The 27,120-nt window shown below is 37.4% G+C and overlaps 1 protein-coding gene across 1 annotated transcript; it reads left to right on the top strand.

Annotated features, from left to right (window-relative positions):
* Positions 1-55: 55 nt before the first annotated feature.
* On the top strand, positions 56-27,120 carry EIF3E (eukaryotic translation initiation factor 3 subunit E). The gene is made up of 13 exons (XM_069779906.1): positions 56-216; positions 2,056-2,170; positions 5,212-5,329; positions 10,768-10,810; positions 11,284-11,388; positions 13,476-13,601; positions 15,076-15,200; positions 16,313-16,439; positions 18,511-18,612; positions 19,642-19,751; positions 25,342-25,444; positions 25,695-25,829; positions 26,954-27,120. The coding sequence occupies exons 1-13, from the start codon at positions 127-129 to the stop codon at positions 26,990-26,992; spliced, it is 1,338 nt and encodes a 445-aa protein (XP_069636007.1). The 5' UTR covers positions 56-126; the 3' UTR covers positions 26,993-27,120.

Here is a 27,120-nt window from a genome sequence, read left to right as displayed (position 1 = left end):
CGGGGCTGGCGGAGCCGCGCATGCGCCGCGCAGGCGCACAGCCCATAAGAGCGGCGGCCGCCCGCCGCCTGCCCCCTCTCCACGCGCCGCTGGGCCCCGCCCCTTCTTTTCTTTTCCGTCGCCAAGATGGCGGAGTACGACCTGACCACCAAGATCGCGCACTTCTTGGACCGGCATTTGGTCTTCCCGCTGCTGGAGTTCCTCTCCGTCAAGGAGGTACGTGGCCGTCCCAGGGGCGGGAGAGCCGGCCCCGCGGCTGGGGGAGCGGGAAGGTGGCAGGCGGTAGCACCAGCTGCCGCTGCCTCTCCTGGGCCTGGGCGCGCCGCGGCCGCCGCCGTCGCCGTCCCCTTCCTCGGGCGCTGCGCGGCCTGCGCCCGGCCCGCGAGGGGACGCGGAGCTCGCTTCCTGAGGGAGCAGCTCGGGGCTGCTGCGCCGCGTGGGGAGAGGGTGAGGAGGAGGCGTGCGGGTTTTCCTCGGGGGGGAGAGCGGGGCCGTGGGCCGAGAGGAGGCCTGGGGCAGCCGCTCCGCCGCAGCGCAGCTCCCCGGGCTGCTCGCCTGCGAGGCAGAGGGGAGCTCCTCTTTCCCCTTCCTGGGATTTGGCGTGGTTTGTTTCTTTTCCTTTCCCCTTTTTCGGGGGAGGGATAAGCAGCAGCTCTCCCTCGCAGCCGCGGTTGGTTTTCTGCCTGCGTTCCCCCAGCGTGAGCCAGCCCTCGTTAGCCCCTGTGCCGCCTCGGCGGCCGCCGCTCCCACTCGTGTTGCCCCTCAGCCCTGGAGTTGCAGGGCGGTGTGTGGGGTTCCGGCAGTGTAGATAGTGTTGCTAATCAACTTTAATCTTAAGCCGCTGTCATCACGAATTTGTGTTTAAACCAAGTGTAAGTTACTTCCGGTGCTGTCCCTTGTTGGTCCTTTTATATATATTTTTAATGATGTTGCTACAAAGAACCTAGTAATGCTGGAGATACTTTAGACGAAACTCATCAGTCTAAACTATCTGAAGCACTCATCTGATCCGCTTTAAAATGGAAACAAGATGTGGAAAATTACATAGGCTTTGAATTTAAAATAGATATTATTTTAGGCTTCAAAAATGAACCAATTAAGCATGCATACATTGAGACAGCTTGACCTAACCAGTTTTCATGTCTAGTGTATGGACTTTGCTAGATGTCTGTCATCTTGGGGGCACTTTTAGTATTTTGGCATTTGGAAATCAGCTCAAGTTAATTGTCATGTTAATCTTGAACAACACAATGTTCAGACCCAAATTAAACTTTTGCAGGTTCTGTATCCGAGATGTCCCTAACTGTGGTGTGGTGAATTGTAATATAGCCTTCATGCAAATGTATTTTTGAGGTGTACTCTAGTTTAGGCCCCCACCTACATCTTGAAAACCTAACAGCAGTTTACAACTTGTGGCTATGTTATGGGGTAGAAACTTTAAAAATTTGAAAAATTTAAAAGAACACCATCCAATTACACAAGCTAAACTAATTTGCTCTTATACTATAGACCTAACAACATATTTTAGATTAATCTGTGATATGATTAAATTGTAAGTTTGATCTTGACTATCTCTTCTGAGAACCACTTTAAATTATTTGACTAGTGTGCACTATTTGGCATGGTATTTTTGTGGAAATTATTTGCTACTTTGAAAGAAAAATCTGACCAAGGTTTTATTATTTTTGTTAAATATATATAGTTTTCAGAGATGTTTCATGTTGGATTTTTTTCCCCGTGAATTGTAATAGGAATTACTATTCCTTTAATAGGAATAGTAATCTAAAATGTTACTTGTCTTTTAATTAGTCTTTGAAGTTCCTGCATTCATAAATAGCAGGAAGTTGCCCGTATCTTGCCAAGACCGGAAATGTAGAGAGGCTGTGTAGTAAATGACACAGCTGTGAGATCTTGCAGAGCTGTGAGATCTGATGTTTAAAATTGTTTAAGTGAACAAAAATCCATAAATAAACTGTGCCGTAAAGGTAACTACATAATGTGAATTGGAAACATTAAATAGTATTCAAAGAAATCTATTGTTAATTCCTGTTTCAGATATACAATGAAAAAGAGCTACTCCAAGGAAAACTGGATCTCCTTAGTGATACCAACATGGTGGATTTTGCTATGGATGTGTACAAAAATCTTTATTCTGATGAAATTCCACATGGTAAGCTGCTCATTTAGAAGTAGAATTTGTTTTATAACCTTTCTATCTAAAATAATAAATATCTAGTGGTAATTTGCTTGTTGCACTCAAAACCTAGAATACTGTTTAACTTTGGCCCTAACAAAAGCATGTGCAATACTGAAACAAATTGAATCCCCTAATCCTGGGAAGTTTGGGCTTGTTAGTGTATCAGGAACTTAGTCTTTGACTGATGCCTGAAGTATTTAAATGCTGATTTGGTCATTTCAAGCAATATAAGCTCTAGCCTAATAGAGATGCACTTATTTTCATCTGTCAAATTAAACACTATTGTGCAGCAATTTGGGGATGCTAAACTTTTTCTTAAAAGCATCCAGTATATTAAGGCTAGATTTCCATTGTAAGTAATTCCCTTAATCTGTCTGTGGATGATTTTTTAGACATTGAGGACATACAGATGTTTTTGAAAATGCATGTTTTCCTCACTTCTGTCAACATATTAAGTGCTGTTTCTCTAGAAAAAAATCAATGATAATTAATATTGATTATAATGAATATGAAATTTAATCTCTTACTGTCTTCGTGATTTTGGAAACTTTTGTGTTTACTTCTTAAATTTCTATCTTCCTGAGGAGTGTTTGGGGAGGGGGAGAAAATTAGAGTATCTTGCTTTCTCTAATTTCTATCCTTCATGGGGTTTTTTGTTTTGTTTTTCCTACTGTTGTTTCTTTTTTCTGGGTTGTTTTTTTGTTTGGTGTTTTTCCTTCCTGACCCTAGTCTTTGAATTTACACTTTCTTCCTATTTTTCTGTCTTTTTTTCACTTGTGGAATTCCTCACCTTTTTCTAAACTAGTGGGACTACAGTCTGTCTTGCCTGCAGCTTAGGAGGAAGAGACTCATGCTTTTGCTTAGTCAGGTACAAGATCCAACTGTTGTTCTGCCTCTGGGTCTTACTCTTTCCAGGCTCTTTCAATGGCAGAGTTGGCAGTTAGCCTCTTTGGAAATACGTGAAGAGAACTGATAGACTTAAGGGTGTTGGATTCAATGTTTTGACCAAATCTTTGCTATGCTAGTATTAGATGTTGTTTATGGGTCTATATGTAATGATGCACCCCTGTGGGACTGATAATAAATAATGAGAACCAGAGCTTTTCACTTCTGTAGCTTTCTTTTAAGAAACAGTTGTAATGATAGCTTCACCTTTAGCTTACTTGCTAGTTCTACTGATTAAAAAAGTCAGACCATCTCAGGGCTGTAAAAATCTCAAAGCTGAATAGGTTTTCCACTTTCTTTCCTTGTTCCAGCTTTTCTAAACTGTTCTAGAAGAATATTATTGTGTCAGTAGTAAATAAGTAGTAAAATGCAAAAGTAGTAAACAGCATGAGAAATAGCAATCCTAGCACATTTTCATGAAGTAACTAGTCTAATATTTTTAATATTCTGATGACAGCCACTTATTTAAGCAGGTTGCTAAGTGTATCATTTCATAAGGTCATAGCTGCAAGTAAGTTCAATTAATTTGGTCACTGGGAAAGCTCTGCCTTTGTTATAGTCTAACAATTTCCATGCTTAGATTTTTTTCTTATACTTTTTTCAAACATCTCCAGATTCTACGTCATCAGTTTGAAAGGATTTTTTTATATGATGACTGACTGTTGTTTGATCTGTGGCTTTTATTCAACAGTATAAAATTAACTTAAGCAGAGGTAATACATGCAGAATCAGTTGTTCAGGGTGCTTGCTTGTACAGCTTTCTGTGAAAAGATCTTCAAGATATTTCTGGTACATGTCATCTTCATGCATCAACACTTATCAGAATGTATGTGCAGACAGGTTATTCTTATTTATGGAATTGCTGTTTTCATTAGAATTTTACAGATTTTTGGTTAAGATGTCACTGTTTTACATACTCAAAGCTAAAGTCATTTACACTGTTACACTTAGAAATGTCTCTGCACAATTTATAGTTGCTTTTGTCTTGTCTTCCATGAGATCAGCTTAAAATTACACAGCCAGGAGATGTCACAGGAAAATATTTTCATACTCTAAGTCAACTGAATGGTTTTTCTTTCATCTCTTTCCCCTTTTTAATAATATCAAGATTCATCTGAAGTTGGAGATAATGTCTCCTTATTGGAACGTTTCCTATCAGGCAAGTCATTCTTGGATTTAGGCTGGGTCACCACTGTGTTATCCACTTTGGACCTCCTTTACAAATATATATGTAGTCAAATCATGAAAGAAATGTCTATTAGGTTCACTGTGGCTTTGAGTGCCCTGGTGTGTGGCTCACTTTCATGGCTTAGTGCACATTCTTTTCTCCTGGGGTTTGGTCTTGGTGTCTCTGATGCCATGTGTTTCTGGCTCATGTAGCCAGTCACAGAATACTACTGGCTTTTTTATTTTTTTTAAGCATATAGGCTTTTTCTGAATTTTACTTATGTGTTCATTTTATTGCACTGGTAGCACTTGGTGAGGAAGTTTGGATCTGTGTAAAATAATCACCCTAAAGCTGTTAGTTCTATTTTCTAACTATTTTTCATAAAAATTTTAACACGCATAGTACGTCAGACCATAATTTTGCACGTTGACTTACTTTAAGTTCTTCCTGTCAGTTTTCAGTTAAGTATTGTAAAAATGTGCTTTCAGAACCCGGTCAGTCAGAGGAAAATTAATCTTAGTGGTATCATAGCACTGTTTTCCCTTATTTCAAATAAACTTGGAAAAAAGTACTTACTGAAAAGGTTGTTTCTCCCTTAGTGGAAGCCTAAAGATACCTTGTCTAATACAGATTGCTCCAGCTGTACCTGCTCTTTAGTGGCTTGATTAGAACTCCACACAGGAGGAAAGAACCAAATGTTAGCTTTTTACTAAGTATTCATTAACAATTAATTAATTAACAGTTATTGTTAGATACCTCTTTTTTTGACTTGACTGAGAGGATAAACGAGGTAGGAATTGAGAAGACATGGTCAAATGTGCTGTCAGCATCATGTAATTACAGGTTGGTTTCTGTAAAAACTTAAGGTATTGCATTAAAATATTTTTGTTTGTGTGTTTAGCTTTGCGTGAGAAGAGAACAACTGTTGTTGCACAGCTGAAGCAGCTTCAAGCTGAAACTGAACCTATTGTCAAGATGTTTGAGGATCCAGAGACTACAAGGCAAATGCAGTCCACTAGGTAATTTCTAACATAATTTCTCAGGATAGCTTGTTGGTACCTCTTAGGTGTTGATTATAGGAGCGCTCTCTGTGTAGCAACTGCAAAGACAGACATTTTTATTTCCAGACAATGCTTATGTAGTGCTTGTGGTCAGGTAATCAAAATTGCTGGACACAATTTACTCTTTTCAGTGCTTTTACCTGCTGTGCATAAGGCATCTCTGTTGTTCTTAATGTTGATGAATCAACTCAGGACAAATGACAGTTGTTATTCAGTGCAGTCAAATCACAGCTGAGATAGATTTTGAGGGGGTTAGAGGGCTTTTTTTGTTTGGGGTTTTTTTTTTGAGGGGGATTGTTTTAGGGTTTTTTGAGAGGAATTGTGGGCTGAAACAATTCAGATTCTGTTCTCTAAACTGTCTGCCCTCACTCCCTTTTCTGCCTTCCACAGAGGATTATGGAGTGCTATCTTTCTTATTCTGAGAGGGCTGGCGGATAAGTATCCTTTCAGCCTCATAGCAAGTATTTATTCCAGGAGTTCTGTCCTTTCCCCCTTTACCCTCCCCTACCCCCCGAACTGGCGAACTTGTTGGTGTAAGAGAGTGATTGTCATTATCTTTTTAAGATGTACCCAATTTCTTCTCGCTTTGCTCACAGGAGTAAAGTAGAATGAGTTTGTCTGCATGTTATATCTAAGGTCTGTGATAGTTTTCTGGTGATCAGGCCTGAATTTGGCCCTGTAGGAAATGGTTCAACTGTAGTCATTGAGGAAGTAACTGCAACTTCAACAGAAATGTTCATAGGTATTTGTTTAGTGTAAGTTACTGCTTGTTGCCTTTACATACAAAGCATTGCTACTACTGTTGTAAATGAGTCTAACAAACTCTGGAAAATTTAATTAGATCCCTCCTTAAGCTGTACCTGCTCTAAGATTTCAAATAGGGCATACCACATCAGATAGAGCACCTATGTCTCAACTTGAATTTGAAGGTGAGGCTTTTACTTCGATTCATTGTTGGCAAGCTTTATGCATCTACTGATATGGAAGACTGTAACATTGCTTCTGGAATTTTCTTAGAAAAATATTGAATGCACAAACCCTTTTTTCTAGTCTGCAGAAATATTCTTGATGAGGTATACCTCTGTTTGGGACTAACCCCCCTGAAGAAAGTAGGTCCTTGGAGGGGAGGGAACTTCATTAGAATTTACTCCTTGTTTCAAGTGTAGATTATCATCCTTTTTTCCTTTTCCCCTCTTCACCCAACTTGCTGAGAAACCTAATCAACCCATTTGGCCTGTGCTTCCTCCACTCTGCACATTGTTTTCAGAATTTGTTTTAGTCTAGTTTAGAACTTGGTCAGTGTGGAAGTGGTGAGATGCAATGCATTGGGTAGAAATCATGAAATCTGTTTAGCTTTCCATCACTTCAGAAGCAGCTTCTATTTTCTGTTCTAATATGACCAGAATGTACTTACACTTCTGCTGTAAAAAGCATTGTCGGGATAAGTAAGTCACCTTTGTATTTGATTTCAGCATGGATATTGATGTCAGATAATTATATTAAGAAAAGGAGTTTACATATGCTTATGACTTGTGTGGTTATGCAAAGCCGGAAGCCTCTTGACAGCTTTTGGAAGTAGAGCTTTGAAAGTGAAAGGTCCAGTTGCTGTTAGTTAACTGCCTTGAAGTTAACTGGGACTATCTTTACAGAAAAGACTGCCTGATACTATCACAACTCTATTCAAATCTCATTGAACTTCTGATTCATAGGTAGAGATCTTGTTCAGTTCTTGCTTTGCCTTTAGCCAGTTTTTATAATATTTGACCTAGAAAAAAATTACCTCGTTGCAATTCTAAGTACTAGCATTTCTTGGGAAATGTGTTCTGTTACGTGACCTTTGATCTACAGCAGTTGGTCAGTAGAACTTGTTCCAAATCAGAAACACCCTGTTTGAAAGCAAGAGATACAATCAAAAACTGCATGGAATATAACTTGCCTAATGCTGTAAAATATTAACCATACTCATATACAGTGAGTTTTGTTTCAGAACTGGTACATTGTTTTTGCTTTTAAAATATCTGAAAACTTTGCAGCTCAGAAATACTGGGTTTGGTTATTGACTTGACAGAAGTTCTAATCCAGATTGTTGGTGTTATACAGTAATGGGAAGAATCAGGCTGGAAGGTGTCAGTCTGTCTAGACCTGAGTAGCATGCTTTAGATAAACTTTTGATTCTTTGGCTTTTGTGAATTTCTGCTGGTGATTTGGAATTTGTATCAAGTTCAGAGCTGCATATTATCAGGGCTTTAGATCGTGGCTTATGATCCATGACAGTGCTGTTTGGAACATCAAAGTCTGGGAAATGGTAGAAGATGATGTGTAAAGGAGACTTTGCAAGTGGAAGTTCTTTCAAGAATAAGCCAAAACATTTCACTTCCTTTTTTCTATGCAGCTGTTGGAGGACATTGACTTAAAAATTATAGAGGAATAGTCAGTATTCCTCATCCTTGAAGTATGTTCCACTGGAAGAAACCCATGAGACTATTTCATTGCTTCCACAAGTATTACTGGGGACTGCCATTCTTGGCTACCTTGGCAATGTGCCATTTCCCTGTGGAATCTTACAGCATAAGTTCTAATTAAACAAACTCACAGCTTTGCAGTAAGTTGATTTCAGAGTAAATGGGGAAGTTTTCCTCTGCATACACTTTTACTGTATCTTTGTCCCAAGAGGAATTTATACCTTGGTTCTCTCCTCTTCAGTTAGATCCTGGGTCCATGTTTTATCAGACATGATAGTTCCATGAATTATCCAAGTCATCTTTACCTCATAGAATCATTTAGGTTGGAAAAGACCTTCAAGATCATCTAGTCCAACCATCATCCATGCCCATTAAACCATGTTCTGGAGTACCTTGTCTACGTGCTTTTTGAATACCTCCAGGGGTGGTGACTCAACCACTTCCCTAGGCAGCCTATTCCAATGTCTGACAACCCTCTCAGTAAAAAAATTTTTCCTAATATCCAACCTAAATCTCCCTTGCCCCAACTTGAGGCTGTTTCCTCTTGTCTTATCTCCAGCCACCTGACAGAAGAGACCAGCACCCACCTCACTACAACCTTCCTTCAGGTAGTTGTAGAGAGCAATAAGGTCTCCCCTCAGCCTCCTCTTCTCCAGACTAAACAGCCCCAGCTCCCGCAGCCGTTCCTCATAAGACTTGTGCTCCAGGTCCCTCACCAACTTGGTTGCCCTTCTCTGGACACGCTCCAGCACCTCAATGTCTTTCTTGTAGTGAGGGGCCCAAAAGTGAACACAGCACTCGAGGTGCGGCCTCACCAGTGCCAAGTACAGGGGAACAATCACCTCCCTGCTCCTGCTGGCCACACTATTTCTGATACAGGCCAGGATGCCGTTGGCCTTCTTGGCCACCTGGGCACACCACTGGCTCATATTCAGCCAGCTGTCAACCAGCACCCCCAGGTCTTTCTCTGCCGGGCAGCTTTCCAGCCACTCTTCCCCAAGCCTGTAGCGCTGCACGGGGTTGTTGTGACCGAAGTGCAGGACCTGGCACTTGGCCTTGTTGAACTTTATACAGTTGGCCTCGGCCCATCGATCCAGCCTGTCCAGATCTCTTTGTAGAGCCTCCCTACCCTCAAGCAGATCGACCCTGCCTCCCAACTTGGTGTCATCTGCAAACTTGCTGAGTGTGCACTCAAATCTCCTTGTCCAAATCATTCATAAAGACATTAAACAGAACGAGGCCCAACACCGAGCCCTGGGGAACACCACTTGTGACCCACTGCCAACTGGATTTCACCCCATTCACCACAACCCTCTGGGCTCGTCCATCCAGCCAGTTTTTCACCCAGCGAAGAGTACACTTATCCAAGCTATGAGATGCCAGTTTCTCAAGCAGTATGCCATGAGAGACAGTGTCAAAGGCCTTGCTGAAGTCCAGGCAGACAACATCCACAGCCTTTCCCTCATCCACTAGGCGGGTCACCTGGTCATAGAAGGAGATCAGGTTAGTCAAGCAGGACCTGCCTCTTGTAAACCCATTCTGACTGGGCCTGATCCCCTGCTTGTCCTGGACTTGCCATGTGAGTGCCCTCAAGACAAACTGTTCCATAATCTTCCCCGGTACCGAGGTCAGGCTGACAGGCCCATAGTTCCCCGGATCCTCCCTCTGACCCTTCTTGTAAATGGATGTCACATTGGCAAGCCTCCTGTCCTCTGGGACCTCCCCTGTTGATCAGGACTGCTGCTAGATGATGGAGAGTGGCTTGGCAAGCACCTCCGCCAGTTCCCTCAGTTCTCTTGGATGGATCCCATCTGGTCCCATAGATTAAGTGTGCATTCACAGAAGAGATGGAGGGTAGCTACAGGTGTAGAAGCATGCCCAGGAGGGTGGGGAGCTGGAGAATAGAAAAAATGTCATTAATTCTTTCTGCACTGTAGAGGGGCAGTCCATACAATTGAAGTGCCAAATTGAAAATACTTTTCTTTCATTTGTGAATATGAATTCAACTATGTATATGACTTCAGCTGTGGTTCTTGTTGCCAGATGATTGCAGCAGAGTTTGAATGGAATTCTTATTGCATTGAAAAGCTGGTGTGCTAAAATTTCCCTCTTAAGAGCTGCTCAGGACCCATTGCAGATACTGGATAAAAAATTATTCACTAAGTTAACTACTGTTTAAAAATACCACAGGTGTCTAAAGTCCTGTGGTCATTAATGTGAGACTTATTGGTGGTAGATAATTTTGTGCTTGCCTACTGGAGGCTTGAACTTTCCTTTGATCTAGATAATATTGCTTGTGCTTTTATTATCCATGCTGAATAAATAAAAAAATAAATCACCCTTCAGAAATGTGATGGTGTGTGAATTAGATGTTTAGAACTTACTAAGTATCATTATTGTTCATAGTTGTGCATTCTGCAGGTATTTGCTGTGGTAGAGGTATTCTTGCTAACCCCTGTGTCCCAGTGCTAGCAGTGGGATAAGTTTCTTTTCTAATACTATTTTACTTCAGGTTTTGGATTTTTTTTCTCCCCACCCCCACTTCCCACCCCCCTGCCTTCTGTTAAATTCAGACTGCTTGGCTAGAGTAACTGCTATGGAATTAGAACATGAGAATGGGAAGCTCTGTCAGAATTTAACTTTCGTACTGAAAGCTAAGGATGCCATCGAATTTAAACAACCTCCCACCATTTCTTAACTCTAGTTATGACTGCATGTGGCATTCTTAAAAGATTTTTTTTAAACTTCTTCATGACACGTCAGGAATAGTTGGCTCAGTATTTCTGCAGTTGCTTTTCCACAACAAGTGGAAGACCATAATGTTAAATTTGTACTCTGGTTGTTTTAACAACTAAAGATTGTGTTGTATAGTGTGTTGCATGGTTGCAATCAGTTTGTTTTGGAAAACCAGCAGTTTTTATCTTTTTATTATAGGGACGGTCGGATGCTGTTTGACTATTTAGCAGAGAAGCATGGTGTAAGTTTTTATTTTAATTCTTATATCTGATTGAATTCAGTTCTAAGTATCTCCATCCAACCTCCCCCACAGCCAACAGCTCTGAGCAGTTACAGGCTAGCATTTTGGCCTATCTCATGTCAATGTACCTAATAGGCAGAATTCCTAATGCTGACGTATTTTATTTGAATGCCTTTGAACTTTTAATTTTTATACAAACAAAAATTAAAGCTGGAGCTTAATGTTAGCTGCATCCTTGTAACATGTGCTTTACTTTGTACTATAGAATTTCACCTCTTTTCCAGTATTGGTATTATCTTTAATTCAGTGATGTGGATTAAGAGTATAATAGTTTTCTATTGTCTGTCTTGTGTACAATGTCTTTGAAAGACCCTAAAGGCTTCAAATGTTACTTTACTATTAAAATTGGCTTGTAACAGCATTTTTCCTAGTGAAGAAAAGTGGTTGGTTTTTTTTTTTGCATTCCTTTTCAGTTTAGGCAGGAGTACCTAGATACACTCTACAGGTATGCGAAATTCCAGTATGAATGTGGCAATTACTCGGGAGCTGCAGAATATCTCTACTTCTTTAGGGTTCTGGTAAGTTGGGATGTTTTGTTGGCTTGGGGTTTTGTTTTGTGGTTTGTTTGGTGGTTTTTTTCAATGAAATACTTAGACCAGTAAGTTGTCTGTATTAATTCTTAAAATATAATACTTTTGACCTTTTTTGAGACAATTACTGTGCACCAAAGAAAAGTTGAAAATAACTGTTAATAATAATCACTGACTATTGTCCAGCAATTCTGTTATTGTCATGCTGAATTCAGAACTGTCCTTCAAATTTATATGTCTTGTGGTAACATTTAATTACAGAATACTTCTTTCCTTACTGTAAATGCATCCTGGAAAAAAAAATTTAAAACCCACAACCTCTCCCCACCCCAAAAACCAACCCAAACCAAAATGAATACTTGTTTTTGTGCACAAATGTTATCAACAGTAGTGAAAAGTTTGCAGGTGGACTGAATGTAATTGGTGGGAATGGTGAACTGCCAGCTTGTTACCTGAACTCTCTCTCATCTGTTGTCTTTTGAATTTTGTGATGTATTTAAGAGTATGTCATCTGCCTAGGAAATGTAAACAGCTTAAATGAGAATTGTAGAACCAGATCCATAGTTTCTGAAGCAACTCTTTTCATGTTGTTGTAATTCATATCATTTGTTACTGGTGGGAATGAATGTTTTTGAGAATGAATATTTAGTGTCTTGTGAGAATCTCAACACAGTAAATTTATTGTTGGTGGTCAGTGAATGTGCCATTTTACTAACAAATGAAAACTTAAGGTAACTGCTTGAAAATCCAGATACTGTAGCTGGAAAAGCTGCAGTATCTAAAGGCAGTTCCTGTGAATAGCTAACTGTAATTATGTGATTTGGAACCAGCACAGTGTGTGTGAACTTCCTCAAATAGAATTATCTGCTAAATTGGTACCTTGGTTGCCTGGTAAATAATGATTTCTAAACTGTGTACCTCACAGATATTTGGAGTGATTGCTGAAAATATGTAGTGGTTCCTATGTTGAGGTTTGTTTCTTGCTGTGTAATTTCTAGTCCAACCTAAAAATATCCCAAACTTTCTGAAATACTGCTAGAGTAAATAACAATAATTCCTGTAATTGACTATAATCAAAGAAGCAAAATTGGGAAATATATCTTTAATCAGAATAGGGTTTAAAGTAGGAATGAGGTGAATTCTTACTCTAAATGTTGGTGATAAACCTGAGTTCTTCTGTATGACTTTCAGTGTTATAGGTACAATCCATGTGCTGAGAAGGGAAATAGAAGTTACTTATGTAGGTTTGTGAGCAGCTGTCCCTTAATTCTTTGTGCTTTAATTCTGGGCTTGGCATTATGTTCTTATATGTCAAATAACTAATTTCAGAAAGTGAAGTACTGTTTTTGTGCTTGGTATAGGACTTTTGTTACTAATTCTGATGGGAGAAGATTTGTTTAAAGTTCTGTGTGATGAAACATAACCTATGAAAGAACTATTGTAACTGATCTGAGAACAGAATTTGACACTCTGAATGACCTAGTGTAATTCATTCTTGTATAAAACTAACACAGCTTGACCTTAGGACTACCCTTCCAGGAAACAGATTCACTACTGTGAAGTTGCAGTTTTACTGGACATTTCTGCAAGAAGTATGCTTTTTGGCACAGCATTAGCAGAAAGAACTTTGAGTACTAGGTTTTTAAGGTGGTTACCTGCTGTCATGAGTTCTTTAGGAACCTGCTTTGTAATAACCTTGTTTTAGTAGTTTAGAAGCATTTGTATATGGTGTGTTAAAAAAAAACAAAAAAAACCCAAAAACCCCCAACATTTGGAACTAGTGTCATCTGGTGCTCAGCCTTTTTTTTTCTTAATTTAAACAGCAGCAGCATGGAGCTTTGTCTTACTTTGACAGGATTTCCTAGTTTCTACTTCAGAAGCGTTACTGTTGGGTTTTTTTCTGTACCTAAATTGCTTTTTTTGAGAAGTTCTTAATTTGGAAAGAGAGGACCATGCAAATTTTGTATCTTGTAAATTAAAAATACTGCCAGAAAATATTTTTCTTATTTTTTTTTAAAGTAAATTAAAAAAAAAAAGTACCAAGAGTATGACTTTGTTGCTGTTGTTGAAAATAGGTTCCAGCAACAGACAGAAATGCTTTGAGTTCTCTATGGGGAAAACTGGCATCTGAAATTCTGATGCAGAATTGGGATGCAGCCATGGAAGACCTCACAAGACTAAAGGAGACAATAGACAATAATGTAAGTAAAATCTTGGTCATGTTAGTAAAGTGAGAGGTTAGAGGTGTTAGTACTCAAGTTTTATTATGAATCACTTTCAGCCTTGTTTAGGAGTCATTTACCACCTTTTCACTAGATACTTTTATAATAATAGTGGGAGAGTCGAAGGGTGCTCGTGAAGAAGTAGTGAGGCTTCTTTTTTCAAATTACTTCTCTTACAACATTTGAAGATGTAGTTGAGAATTCTTAAGGTATTTCCAATAAACAAAAAACCAAACTAGTCTCAAAGATGAATTTGAGGGCAACGTATCATTGTGTGAAATTGCTTGCTGCTTAAATTTCAGATAGTTGTACTATTCATTTTCTGTAAAGAATAAAATGCATGCAACTAAACTATACTCTTCTGACATGACAGTAACACTTTTGACAGAAAATGCAAGACAGCTTGTTTTTGGAAATAGTTTTTAGCCAATTCAGCTTCCATACCAGCTCCTGAGTTCAGATGAGCACCAAGAACATGAAGGGAAAGAGTGGGGCTGCAGTGCTAATTCAGAACAACTGAAGGGATTAAAGACATCTCAGTCTTCCTCTCTGCTCATGGGGCTTCAATGGCCATTTCTAAAATGTGAGGGTTTTACTCTGTTGAACCAGAATCTTGAAAATGTGTTTGGTGTTCGGTATTTTTCCTCCAGAAAAATATCTATGTAGCAGGTGACTAATGCTAACAAATTTTTTTCTCTGATTTTCTCATCTTTATGAACCTATATGGTTATAGGATACTATTAAATTTGACTTATTAGACTCAAAGTTTTTTGGGGGATAGAATCATAGTGGTTAGTTGTCATGCTCTTTGGAGGGGTTATTACTTGCTATGTGGGTTCATTCTTAACATGTTGCTTTGCACTCTGTTTGGAGTGGTGCTGAAATTTGGAGCTAATACAGATACTTAGAGCCGAATCCTTATTTGTGTGTTATCAGCTGGTTTAAATGAAGATACTTGCATTCTTATTTCTTGGCTGAAAGTGATTATGTTTTCATCATTGTCTGAGAGTGTATGGGAAAAAAGCTATTGTGAGGCTTTAGAGAAGAAAAACTGAAAAGCTAGAGAAGCCAAGTAGTTCCTCAGATCACATCTGAAGAGGGAATATAAGAAACAAAATTCAGGATTAGAAAGGGAAGTAATAACTTATGTTAGTATGCTGGCCTTTGGAGAACTAAAATCTATGCTCTTGCCATAACAGAATACAAATTTTGGCAAACCATTTGGAATATAATATTGGAAAATTTATCTTGGTTATAACTTTCAGCAGATTTATCTTTAACAGATGACAGGTCAAAAAGCTGGAGGTCAAGCTCAGCCTGAAAGTGATAACAGCTAAAAGGAGCCAGTGGAAAATCACAAATTTTTTGAACGATTACATGTTTCCATGCATTAGTGTTCATGCAAACTTGCTGTGTTTTATTTGACTTAAACCAATGTTATGTTTTCTTTTAGTCTGTCAGCTCTCCGCTGCAGTCTCTTCAGCAAAGAACATGGCTCATCCACTGGTCTTTGTTTGTGTTTTTTAATCATCCTAAAGGGAGAGACAATATCATTGACCTTTTTCTCTATCAACCACAGTAAGTTGTGTTGTGCTACGTTTGGGTCTTTAAATCAACATGAAGGCAGATGATGACTATGCAAACTTGTTGAGCCTTTTTCAGCCCAAAGCCTGAAGCTGTTTCAGAAGTTCTAATGATATTAACACTTTAAATATTTTTTTTCAAGCCTCTTTTTGAATTTTTGTGTATAATCGGCTTTTCTTCATGGTTAAACTTCCCCTTCAAGGAGAAGTGGTGGTGAAGTAAGAACAACTGGCTCTTTTTTTCTGGTGCTTGGGGGGATGGCATAACTGATTTTGCTAGATTACCAACTCCTACCACATCTTTTAGGGCTGTAGGGGAAGGTATTGTTCTATTTTGAATTTACAAAACCAGTTTAAGAAGGGTTCTTGAGGAAAATCAGAGAATAAAAACAAAAATTGAATCACTACAGCCATTTGTGAGAGGACTGACTTCTTATATGTAGATTTAGAAGTCTCGAACAGCTTAACACTAAGAATTTAGTTACAAGTTTTGCTCTCCTAGTACCTCTATTTGGAGGTAATGTATTAGAATAGGAGAATAGTACTAAAGAAAAGCAGTTGGAATTTTTTGCATGATGATCCCAGTAGACTGGTGATTTGCAGTGGGCTTTTTTGCCTCCTTTTTGTTTCATAGTGTATATGTTGATTTGGTTTTTAATTTTAATTTATACTTCTCACTTGTAAATATGGGCTAATTTATTGGACAGTTGAACAGGAAAGTTGCAGGCTCAGATGATAATGTGAAAAAGGACTTTCTGTGGTTCTGTGTGCCCATGCGAACCCACCTTGTGAAATCAGCATAGCTGACAGCTTAGGCCAATGTTGACCTGAACTTAGCATATGGACTGTTCTTTTGCAGTGCTAGCCCCTTTTCTTATCTCCCAAGTGCACTGCTGCCTTCTCTTCTTGCTTCCCTCCCTTCTCCCCCTGTCCCAAAAAGAAGATCACAACGTTAACAAAAATAAATTATTCTTCTGTATTTGAATAAATGGTCAGTCAAAAGCCCTGGTATTGTATTGCATAAAAGGTGCATAAGCTGTTTATCATGAATACTGTTTTGATGCAGAAATGCATTCTCTGAGCTTTATCTGTATTTTTTCTTTGTAGGTATCTCAATGCAATTCAGACAATGTGCCCACATATCCTCAGATATTTGACTACTGCAGTCATAACAAATAAGGATGTTCGAAAACGTAGACAAGTGCTGAAAGATCTAGTCAAGGTTATTCAGCAGGTAAGGACTGAAATGTCTGATATTTTCTGTCCATTTTTACTGAGGCTTTACAATAACTTTCTTCTAATAATATGCCTGGTTTAGGCCATCTGCTTACCTATTTTGGTGCTCACTTTCTCAGAACTAATTTTTCACTGTGAAATAAAATGCTTGTCAGTCAGTGGGAGGACAGAATTTTTTTCCTCCTTTCATGTCAACAAGCAATAAGTAAAACAGAATATGCACTCAATTTTGCTTTTCTTTCTGTATAATTAAATGCAGAAAATTCAGCAAGATATGTGAAATGGTTTTGGATCCGATTCTTCTTTTCCAGCTGTTCCTACAAGGAATTGTATGAAAAGGGATCTTGTTTGCATTTCAAAACCACTGAACTATGTGTGTTTTGTGTTCATGTGTATTTTCTTGAAAAATGTTTCTATTGTCACAGTTATATGAGGATGTAGACATGGACAAGAGCAATAGAAGAATTGTGCTTGGTAGCAATCAAGGGGCTTATGGCAAAGATCTGTATCTGAAATCAGCATGCAACTTGTATACAAGCATTCAAACACTTGTAATGATAATATGTATTGTTAATAATAAACTGATATATATATGTATGTGACAGTACAGTTATTACAGGCTAGCAATCTATTATATCCACTTCAAGCACTGATGTAACTACCTAGGCAAAGCACAATCAATGCAAAGATCAAATTTTAAGGATATCTTAATCTGGTTTTAAGCATTGGTGTTCACAAAAGAAGTAGCATAAGAAGCTATAAACTAGTTGAAGTGTTAAGACTCGTCTTTTATCTTAAGCTAAAACCTGATTTTAGCATTGAACTTCTGATGTAATACGAGCTTCTAATATTTGAAGTAATATTTTACAACTTTTTTGCTTTTGTTTTATCTCGTACAATTGGTATGAATACAAAAAAGACCACTAGGGTGTTCCTTTTGAAAATACCAAATCTGGATTTGGTTTTCAAATATCTGATAAGAGATTTATTTCTTAGTACTCTTCTATTCTATATGGTTCATTAAATTAAATCATGAAGTGGCAGAGGTTTTGTAGATTTGAAAGTGGTTCAGACAGGATAACTAGTGACTCTTCTACATAGGAAAAATAGAGCATTGAATAAGTGATTTGTCAGATGTCCTATGGTAGGCTGATTGCTCTACTAGCAATCAGAGATTGCTAATACTTTGCAGTTTGTTGTTCACCTCTATTAAATTTAAAAGGTGATCGATCCAAGGCTGTTTCACATAATGAATGTTAATTATGTGGTTAACAAGTACAATTCTGATGTTAAAAAAGCAAACAACCAAAAAAACCCAAACCCTTTACCTATAGAACTGAATTTTAAACATAAGTAATGAGACTGTAAATATAGTTTTTTGGGGAAGGAAAAATAACTTTGATCCAGGAAAAAAAAATCTCTTAGTAATTCCCTTAATCTGCTGATTTTTTTGTGTGTGCTAAAGCAAATATTGACAGATACTGAGTTAAGATGTTTTAAAATGTGCATTAGAGACGTAGCAGATGATATTTAGTCATGTCTTATTTTATACAGAAGTATACAGATCTAGTGTTGTTCCTGCCTTGTAGTTAAAGTTGAGTAGTTCTTGTAATGCCAAAATAAATTCAAGCATTTTAAATAGAGAAAGTAACATTATTTGTGTTAGCTATGTTGTCAGTGTAAATTGAATGATCCTTCAATTTGAAGCATGAAGGATTTGGTGTTGGACTAGTCTTTGAAATCAGAATTTAGGAAGAATATCTGTTTTATCAAATTTTAAGAAATTTGGGGGTTTGATACAGAACCAGCTTTAGTCTCTGACATCTTTCTAACCCAAAGACTGCAGCACTAAATGCTGAAGGTAAAACTGCATTTCTGGTTGTTTAACCATACTATTGGGGCGGGGGGGGAAGAGTGCATTTATTCAGCTTTTATAGGAGGAATTTAAATTTTATTTAAGATGGTGTATGGACTTGTTTCCAGTATTAAATTTTGTTTGAAGAATATAAGGAATGCTCAAGTGATCCTGTGGCCTTGATTTCTAATATTGTTCCTAATATTTTTGACAGGAGTCCTACACATACAGGGACCCTATCACAGAGTTTGTGGAATGCTTGTATGTTAATTTCGATTTCGATGGTGCACAGAAGAAGCTGAGAGAGTGTGAAACAGTAAGGTTTACTAGATTTATAAGACTTTTCTTTTTTTAAAGATGTCTAAAATTAACAACAGCCAGCTAATTTGTTTGAAGTGGTATTTTGATTCCATTGCCAATGCTTTCTGATGAGCTTTAATTCACAGGTGTATGGGGGTTTTGTGTGTGTGTTGGGTTTTTTTTCTTTTTGACAACTCATTTTGTAACACTTAAACAGGACTTACTGGTAAGGATATAGCTTTAAAATTATATTTAAGCAGTTCTAGAACAAGTGAGTAGGAATCATGCATTTGGCTGAGCTTCAGCTTTTCCATTAGTGTTTGAAAAGTGCTTGAAGAAAAGCTTGGATCTGCCTTTTGTTGTGAAAGATACTGCATCCTGAAACTGTAATGGTGAAAAGTAATGTGAAATAAAATTAGGATATTAAATACATATTTTTTGAAAAATCTTAGTTAATCTGCTATGAACAGTTAAAGATACCTAAGACTTGGGTTAACAAGTGTAAAAGTTAGTATTTCTAACAGCTGAACACTAGTACCAATTCTTACAGTCTCTGGTTTGGCTTTCCTTTCATTAGTATTAGTCACCTAATTGGGTAAATCAGAAGGCTTATAATAACCTTCACTGCATAGGGTTGGTGGTCCTGTAATCTGAACTTTGTAGGCACACTTGCACTAAGTAAGCTGGCTTGCATGGTAAGGAGATGCTGATAAAATTGCAGAGTGAGAGAAGAATCCTACAGTATGAGGGGGGGAGTTAAATTTTGTGTGTTGGAGGGATCCTCAGTAGAATTATGACAGCAGTAGACCTTGTTCTCTTCCTGAGTCTGACCTCAGTGATCATGTTAGCATGCGATTTTAATCTGGCAAGCTGTGGAACAGTGAAAAATTGTGCTCCAAGATGTGGCGAAGCAGCTACAGATTTAGCACATCAAGAACTGGTTTTAGATGGATTGTTCACTGATCTTGCTTATTTGACAGTGTCTGTCAGTAAATTACTACTTCTGTGTTTGTTCTCAGAGTTCACTTTCTCCTTACACTTGCAGGTGCTCGTGAATGATTTCTTCTTGGTGGCATGCCTTGAGGACTTCATTGAGAATGCCCGTCTCTTTATATTTGAGACTTTTTGTCGCATCCATCAATGTATCAGCATTGGGTAAGATAACTTCTTAATACTGCAGTTCAGAAAAATCAGTCACAGATGACAGTGTGACAAACAGTGTAAACTTTAGTAGTAAAATATTCAATAATCAGATGAAATGAAAATCATTAACTAAAATTCAATTGGATAGTTGTCATTCTAGTTTTATATAAGCTCTAATGGGATATACTTGAATTACAAAATTCATATTTTGAAGGTGAATTCTTGTGGTTAACTTTAAAACAACCTCTCTCTACCACCCATAGCCCCCCCAAACAAACAGTACTTTCAGGCTAAAACTTTCTAATGGTGTCAAGTTAGATCTCTATAGGATTTAATGAGAACTTACATACCCAGCGTCACCTAAGCCCAGGTTTCTTAATTTGGAGCACAATTCCACATATATTGGTATAGAGTGGTAATATTAAGTAAATAGGAATTGCAAATACAGCAATTGCTTAAATTTATTTATATTTGTTAAATATAAATACCCATGTCTGTCATATAGGGATGTTCTTTGAAAATTTAGAACTGTTGCTTTTTTCATTAATTAGAAACAATAGATCTTATTTCTTGTGGCACAAAGTGAGTGATCTGGCTGTAAGAACATGATGTTCTTATTAGCAAGGATGTCTGTTTACTTAAATTAGTTTTGTGAAAGCAGACTTTTTTCAAATGGATCAGCTCTGATGCCTCTATTGTAGAAACTAAGCAGGAAGATGTTATGCATGCTTGAGATCCCTTTCCATTTGGCCTTTGCCCCCATTCCTTATATTTCCATGTCCCTTAAATTACAAATGAAAAAAAGTGGAGTGAAAAACTCTGAATGCTATAAAAATCTCAATGGTAGAGAACAGTGCAGAGATCCTTGAGACAGCAGAAACCAAAGCTGTTACGTCGATCAAGTTCAACAGAGTCTTGTTACCAGCTTGCATCCAGAGCATATGTGTGTGTCTGGTCCTCTGAGGAAGTGATTTAATGGTGCTTGATTTCAAAAGAAAAGGACTTGAGAGAAAATTGTCTTAAGAGTTTTGCAAGCTTATTGAAAGGATTACTTTTTTTATGGATAGGTCTAGTTGGAGAAAGGACAAAGATTCTTATTACTTTTAATCTCTCTTCACTCTGAGACACACTTGTCTTCAATGCATTTGGAAAACAATATTCTTTTTTATCCTTTGTATCAGCTTAAAATAGTGAGTTCGATGTAAAAGGCAAATGGTGAATCTGAGCTTTTTAATCAGCTGTGGTGTTTTAAGCATAGTCATAGTAGTAAACTGAACTAGATGTTGTGAACAAAACTTCCATACTTGCATTCATTTTTTTTTATAAGGAGGCTAATACTTTGTCTAAAATCACTTTAAGCAGAGTACTGCACATTTAGGGATTTTGAATAAGTATTTGGAAGAAAAAAATTAAGTTAAGTTCTCTTAGGGATAGGTTTCTGGGGAATATGAAACCCCATACTGTCTATTTCCTATAAATGATTTTTAGTACTGTGAATACTGCACGTATTCAAGCACAAGTTTTCAATGAAACTAGATGTTTAAGCTTTTTTAACTAAAGACTAGATGCCATTCTGAGAAGTCTGCTTCTCTGATCTGGCTCCAGTCAATGTGCAGAGTCCAGATGCTTCAAGTCTCTCTGTCGAAAGATACTGATAAACTGTGGGTAACATACCAGTGATTCATTACAGCAAAAATAGAAAGCTTTACTTAACAAATCAAGGTCTATGGTAAGTGGTTGACATTTATTTAGTGTTTATTACTTATTTTACAGTTCATATTTTTTTGTGCTGTATGTGGTATTCCAACTTCTGTGGTAGAAAATACTGTAGTTGGCTCTCCTTGTTATGTGTAAGTAATTCATAAATATAGGTAGCAGTGGCAATTTTATAAGCATTATGGTGTGTTCCGACGCAAGTGATAAACTGAGTTGAGAAATATTTCAGCTTAACATGGATATTCCTACCATGTATCACCTCAGGTAATTGCACATCGAATCAATCATCAGTAATGAGATTCTTTTCAGTAGGTTGTGTTTTAAATGATAGATGTTAGCCTTAAATTTCTGCACAAGCTGTAATAATCATTAGATTTGGGCTTAAGTGGGATGCCTAAGTATTTCTTAGTGCATTTCAGACTTGGTTTTGAAGAAATTAGCCGGTCAAAATGCTTTTAATTAAAAGTTTGACTGAGGCATAGTTCTTGTATTTCTTTGTCCACAAATGATTTCCACTGTTATTCCTGGAGTTGAAAACTAGTTGGTTGTACCACAGTTCTTGATAAGTACTGTTTAACTATTCAGAACAAATTTGAAAACAATTAGTGGGAAATCTGCTATTCCTTATGTTAAATGGAAAATAGATGGCTCATTTCAATGTTTTTAACTACTTCTGTTAGGCAGCTGACATTTTTCCAAAGGACATAGTTGCTTTATCAGTTGTAATTTAAAATTTTTACATCTCAAATCATCCTCCAATTAGTTTACTGTTTGAAGTATTATGTTTAATAGGGAGTAATAGATGAAATTAATTCAGAATGTGTTTTGGTTAGTTTGATATGCCTGTATTTAATTGAAGAGCTGAATATGCTTCATTCTTCTTTTCTATATATTTTTCTTTGGTGCATAGTACAAGATAGGCTTGTTTATATATGAAGATTTGTGGAATTCAGTAAACTTGCCTTTTAAGCAAAGGAAAACTTAAATCATGACCCAAATAAGTGAATCCCCTTATAAAACAGAGGGACAGAAATAATCTGAAGAACTATTTTTGAAAATGGTGTTGGGAAACTACCCTTTGAAATGACCTGTAACTTGAAATGCTAGACAGTTCCTTAAATAGAAATAAAATTATTTCATTATAATTCACTGATATTTATTGGATTATAGTAGGGGTCTTTATAAACAATGGTAATCTAAAATACAACTTCTCTTGCTTCCATTCTTTAGTATTAATGGTGTTAATATGTATTTGTAAATCTGAATGTGTCACAGTTACTAGAGCTGTTAAATATGTATGGGGGCTAAGCTGTAGCTTGCATCACTGGAGAGTATTAGATACCTATTTTAACAGTACAATAGGAGAATAGTGGTGTTTGTTACATAATTGTAATCAGGATAGATCTTCAGTGTGTTTGCTCTGGAAGGATGGAAAATGCTTTTTTGGCCATGTGTGTTGCTTTACCAGGCAAGTACCTCCTCTGTGTTATATATGTCCAGGCACTTTGGGTGGTGCTGGCTCTTTATGTAGTTTGCAAGGAGACCCTAAAATGGAACCCTGTTGCCACAAGTGCTGAAATAAAGTCATCTTTTGTGTCAAAATATGGTAAAGTTTTAGGTTTTTAATACAGGTATCTTTATTTTAGTGGAATAGAGTTGTTAATTGATAACTTCACTTATTTTATATTAAAATTTTAAATCCATGTAAATCTCAAAGCTACAAGTTGAGGTAAGATAGGTTTTTTATATCCCTTTTTATCCTGTCATTTTCATTCTACAATTTGTAAGTTCTTCAAATGCATGTGCAGGAAAAAAATACCTGTAGAGAGGTGTGCTATTTCTGTCATGTAGCTGCATATATGCTATATGTCTGTTCATATAACATGTTTTAATTTTAAAAAAGCCCACCTCTGAAGATGCTGACCTAGTAAAATTTAGACATAATAGGAAAAAGTAGAATTATCTGCTAGGTTATATAAAGCACCAGCAGTTTTCTGGCTTGGAATGACTCTCTAGAAATCTGTGCCCTCTTCCCCTCCAAGGACACAGGGACTTTAGGTTAACCAAAAAGGTGCTGTAGGTTGGAAGGGACCTCTGGAAGTCATCTGGTTCAATCCTATGCACCCAAATAAAACTCTGAGCAGGACCCACTGCAATGTTCCATTATGCCTCCAAGGCCTTGTCTAGTTGATTCTTGACTATCTCCAAGGTTAGAGGTTCCATGCTTTAATCCCAAAAGTAGGTTGCTTAATCCCTAGTGTAGTGGCAGTAGCCATTCTTGTGGTCATCTGGAGGAGTTGTTGTTATTTTATCTGAATATTATTGATGCTTTTAAAAGAGAAATACAAGAATTCCTCTAACACATGTGCACCCCAGCATGTGTTCTTTCAGTTTGAAATTTCTTTAGTTTCAAGTCAGGTACTTAACATCACTGATTCCGAGGTAGTAAAGCAATTTGTAGCTTCTTCCTATTGAAAAGTCTGTCTTACTCTGCCTAGGTGACTGATAATTCCACAAATTCACATCCCTGATGTCTATTCTCTTAACTTGTCTGCCTTAACTCTCCATAATTGTTAATTCAACCACAGATTAACAGTTCTAGTGGAACAGTAGCTGCTGTGGTTGGAATTTACTTGCCCTTGCTTTGCCAAACTCCAGATGCTTTGTTGCTTGTTTGCTGTGTCCTTTCACTCCAGTGAGTTCAGTGTAAGTCCAGTATCTTAAGTTACTTTGGGTTTTTTTTTCTATTCACCTCACTTCATGTTTGTGACAAAAAAATGAAATTTACTTTTATAGTGGGGAGAAGGGTGAGAGATCAAGAACATATAGGAGAGAAGACTGTAAAGAAGACTATATATGTAGATAGTCTAGCTAGATAGACAAGGTAATAATTGACATATTATAAATTATTTGCTGGACACTAATAATCGTCACGAGGGAAATCACTCTTTCAGGTGGAGAAAAATATTTTTAAGCAAGGTCCTGTAAAATAGTGGGAAATTGACCTCTTGTGCAACTCAGTGTAGCCAGCTGGCTTTTTGGTCATGTGTGTGTAGCCCTTACCTCATGTTTGTTACCTTAGTCTGAAAGCTGATGGAAGACTGAGAGTTACAAATATCCTGTATGAGCCAACTGCCAGCAGGAAGCTAAAGGAGTTGGCTGGAAAGCCACAGGAAACACCATCAAAAGGAATTATTCCTGGACAAGAGTGCCTGTTTCATTAAGAATTTTCCTTTCTCTGTCCTCCCCCACCATCCCTCCTTGAAACTGCAAGAAGTTTGAGCATAGTGTATCTGTCACATCGTCTATACCAAACTCTATTGCATGGCTGTTCCTGAAACTTCAGGGTGAAGTTTATTGCTAAATGAGCTACTGAGAGACACTTTGCTGGACTAATTAGTCTAAACTTTTATGACTGCTGGCTGGATTTAAATAAGAATAAAAGCAATTCAATTATTCTCTTTATAATTATGATTGCTGCTTTATGTTGTGTTGAGATTACTTAATTGACAGTTTTCCAAAGAATATTCATGTAGACAAGGTTTAATAGGAATATATAAAAATCGTGCGGGTCAAGATTTAAGTGTAAGGTGATGTAGTTCAGAAGGACTAACTATATACTTTCAGAACATGAATTCCATATTCACAATGTGCCAGTGTAAAGCAGTGGGGGTGGGAGATGTGCAGGAGTGCATGTATGTAAGCTTTAATGTCATTTCAGTCAAATTAAGGTATGCTTCCCAGATATGTAGTATTTATTGAATACAAGTCTTGGGCTGTGCCACATTTTGTGTTGACGTAACTTGTATTGCATAGTCCCTAGTCATGTTTACCAACATCAGGGGCATTCTATTTCACCTTTTGATTAAGTCTGTTATCTTTTTAGTATGTTGGCAGATAAACTAAACATGACTCCTGAAGAAGCAGAAAGATGGATTGTCAATCTAATTCGAAATGCACGATTAGATGCCAAACTGGATTCAAAGCTGGTAAGAGTGTATAGATTGATCCAAGTGAGTTTGCGTTTTTCATTAAATTTCTTTTGTCTTATTCAGGAACAGTGAATTCTAATTTCTGCTGGTTTTTTTTCTTTGCCCATGAAGTGTAATGGACTTCACTTATTCTTTTTTGATTCTGTGTGTAAGATGATTTGTGAAAGCTCTGAAAGCAGAGCATTAAATTAAAGCCATGTGTGTTATGAGTGATTGTTAAATTTGCTGTGTCTTTCCTGTGCTTTAGGGCCATGTAGTCATGGGCAACAATGCAGTCTCACCTTATCAACAAGTGATTGAAAAGACCAAAAGCCTGTCTTTTCGTAGTCAAATGTTGGCTATGAACATTGAGAAGAAATTGAATCAGAGCGGTAGATCTGAGGTTGGTACAAGTTACATTTTCCTGAATTCCTGCTATCTTTTTGTGTGATATAGTTAAGTATACTTCTTAACCTGTTCCTTGATTCATCAGATGTACCTACTTCTTTTGGCCCTGCATATTAAATTGAAAAGGTTTATTTTCTTATAGTGAGCTTTAGACAGTGATTCTTGTTTTCTTCTCGCCTCTCTTCTCATCACTAGGTATTCCTTTTTTTGTTGCTTAACTAGGTGTGTTTCTGTGATCATTTGATTCTCTACTTCTTTAAATGGTCTCCTTCATGCCTGAAAAGGGCTGGTTTTGAAGGGTGATATTTATAAAAGTAGTTATATTACCTTTTTCAAGTGGGTTGTACTTGAAAAGTATCTGTACATGTATATATAGTATTGAGAGAAGAATGAACGATGCTTAAGACAGGAACATGAAGGAGTTGTGCAAAACCCGACTGTTAAACCTGTTTCATGAAATACTAGAGAATGTAATTAGGTCAGCCAGAGGTTTGATTAGAACTAGTGAAAATACGGAGGTTGGCAAGATCATCTGGTTTTGGCTCTGTCCACTTTACAATATGGGAAGCTTTATGAGGGAGAAGAACAGTGTAAGGTGGATGAGTCTGAGGTCCACTAAGGACCTGGCCATACATACTTAAAACAAACAAAAAAAACAAACAACAAAACCAAACATTAAAAGAACTTTAAAATATTAAAAATTTGATTGGGCTTCCTCACTGCTTGGCTGAAGTATTGATGAAAGTTGGACAAGCAGTGGTGGATTAGTTCATTCCATTAGAGGGAAGTCATGTGAAACTTAACGTGATACTATTTTCTTTAAAAAAATATAGCTGCCAAATTACTTTTATATTTATTTTGGAATCTTCTAGAACTTTTCCTTTTTGAAACTACTAGGTTGGGGGACTCAGGGTGTACAACTTAATTACAGCATGTATTTCTGTTATATCAACACTTGCTTTAAACTTAAAGGGTATCCTTCACTAATTAGCTATTCCTACTATCTTAGTCATATGTTAGTATTAAAATTTTTTTTAATAATTTCTCATAAATTTCAGTAACCAACAGATAATACAGTAATTTTTTTTTCTACTGATCCTTATTTATTTTATTCTTTAGGCACCTAACTGGGCTACTCAGGACTCTGGCTTCTACTGAAACACTTCTGCAAAGTGGGAAAAAACAGGTTTCATTTGACTAAAAAGCACATAAATATGTAACTTTTTTGAGAAAAGGTAATTATGTGTTCCATCTAACATTATTTGAATAAAATTGGCTAATTTTAA

Source organism: Haliaeetus albicilla, chromosome 3, assembly GCF_947461875.1.
Source record: "Haliaeetus albicilla chromosome 3, bHalAlb1.1, whole genome shotgun sequence".
Lineage (NCBI taxonomy): Eukaryota > Metazoa > Chordata > Aves > Accipitriformes > Accipitridae > Haliaeetus > Haliaeetus albicilla.
This window is presented reverse-complemented; position numbering and strand designations above follow the sequence as displayed.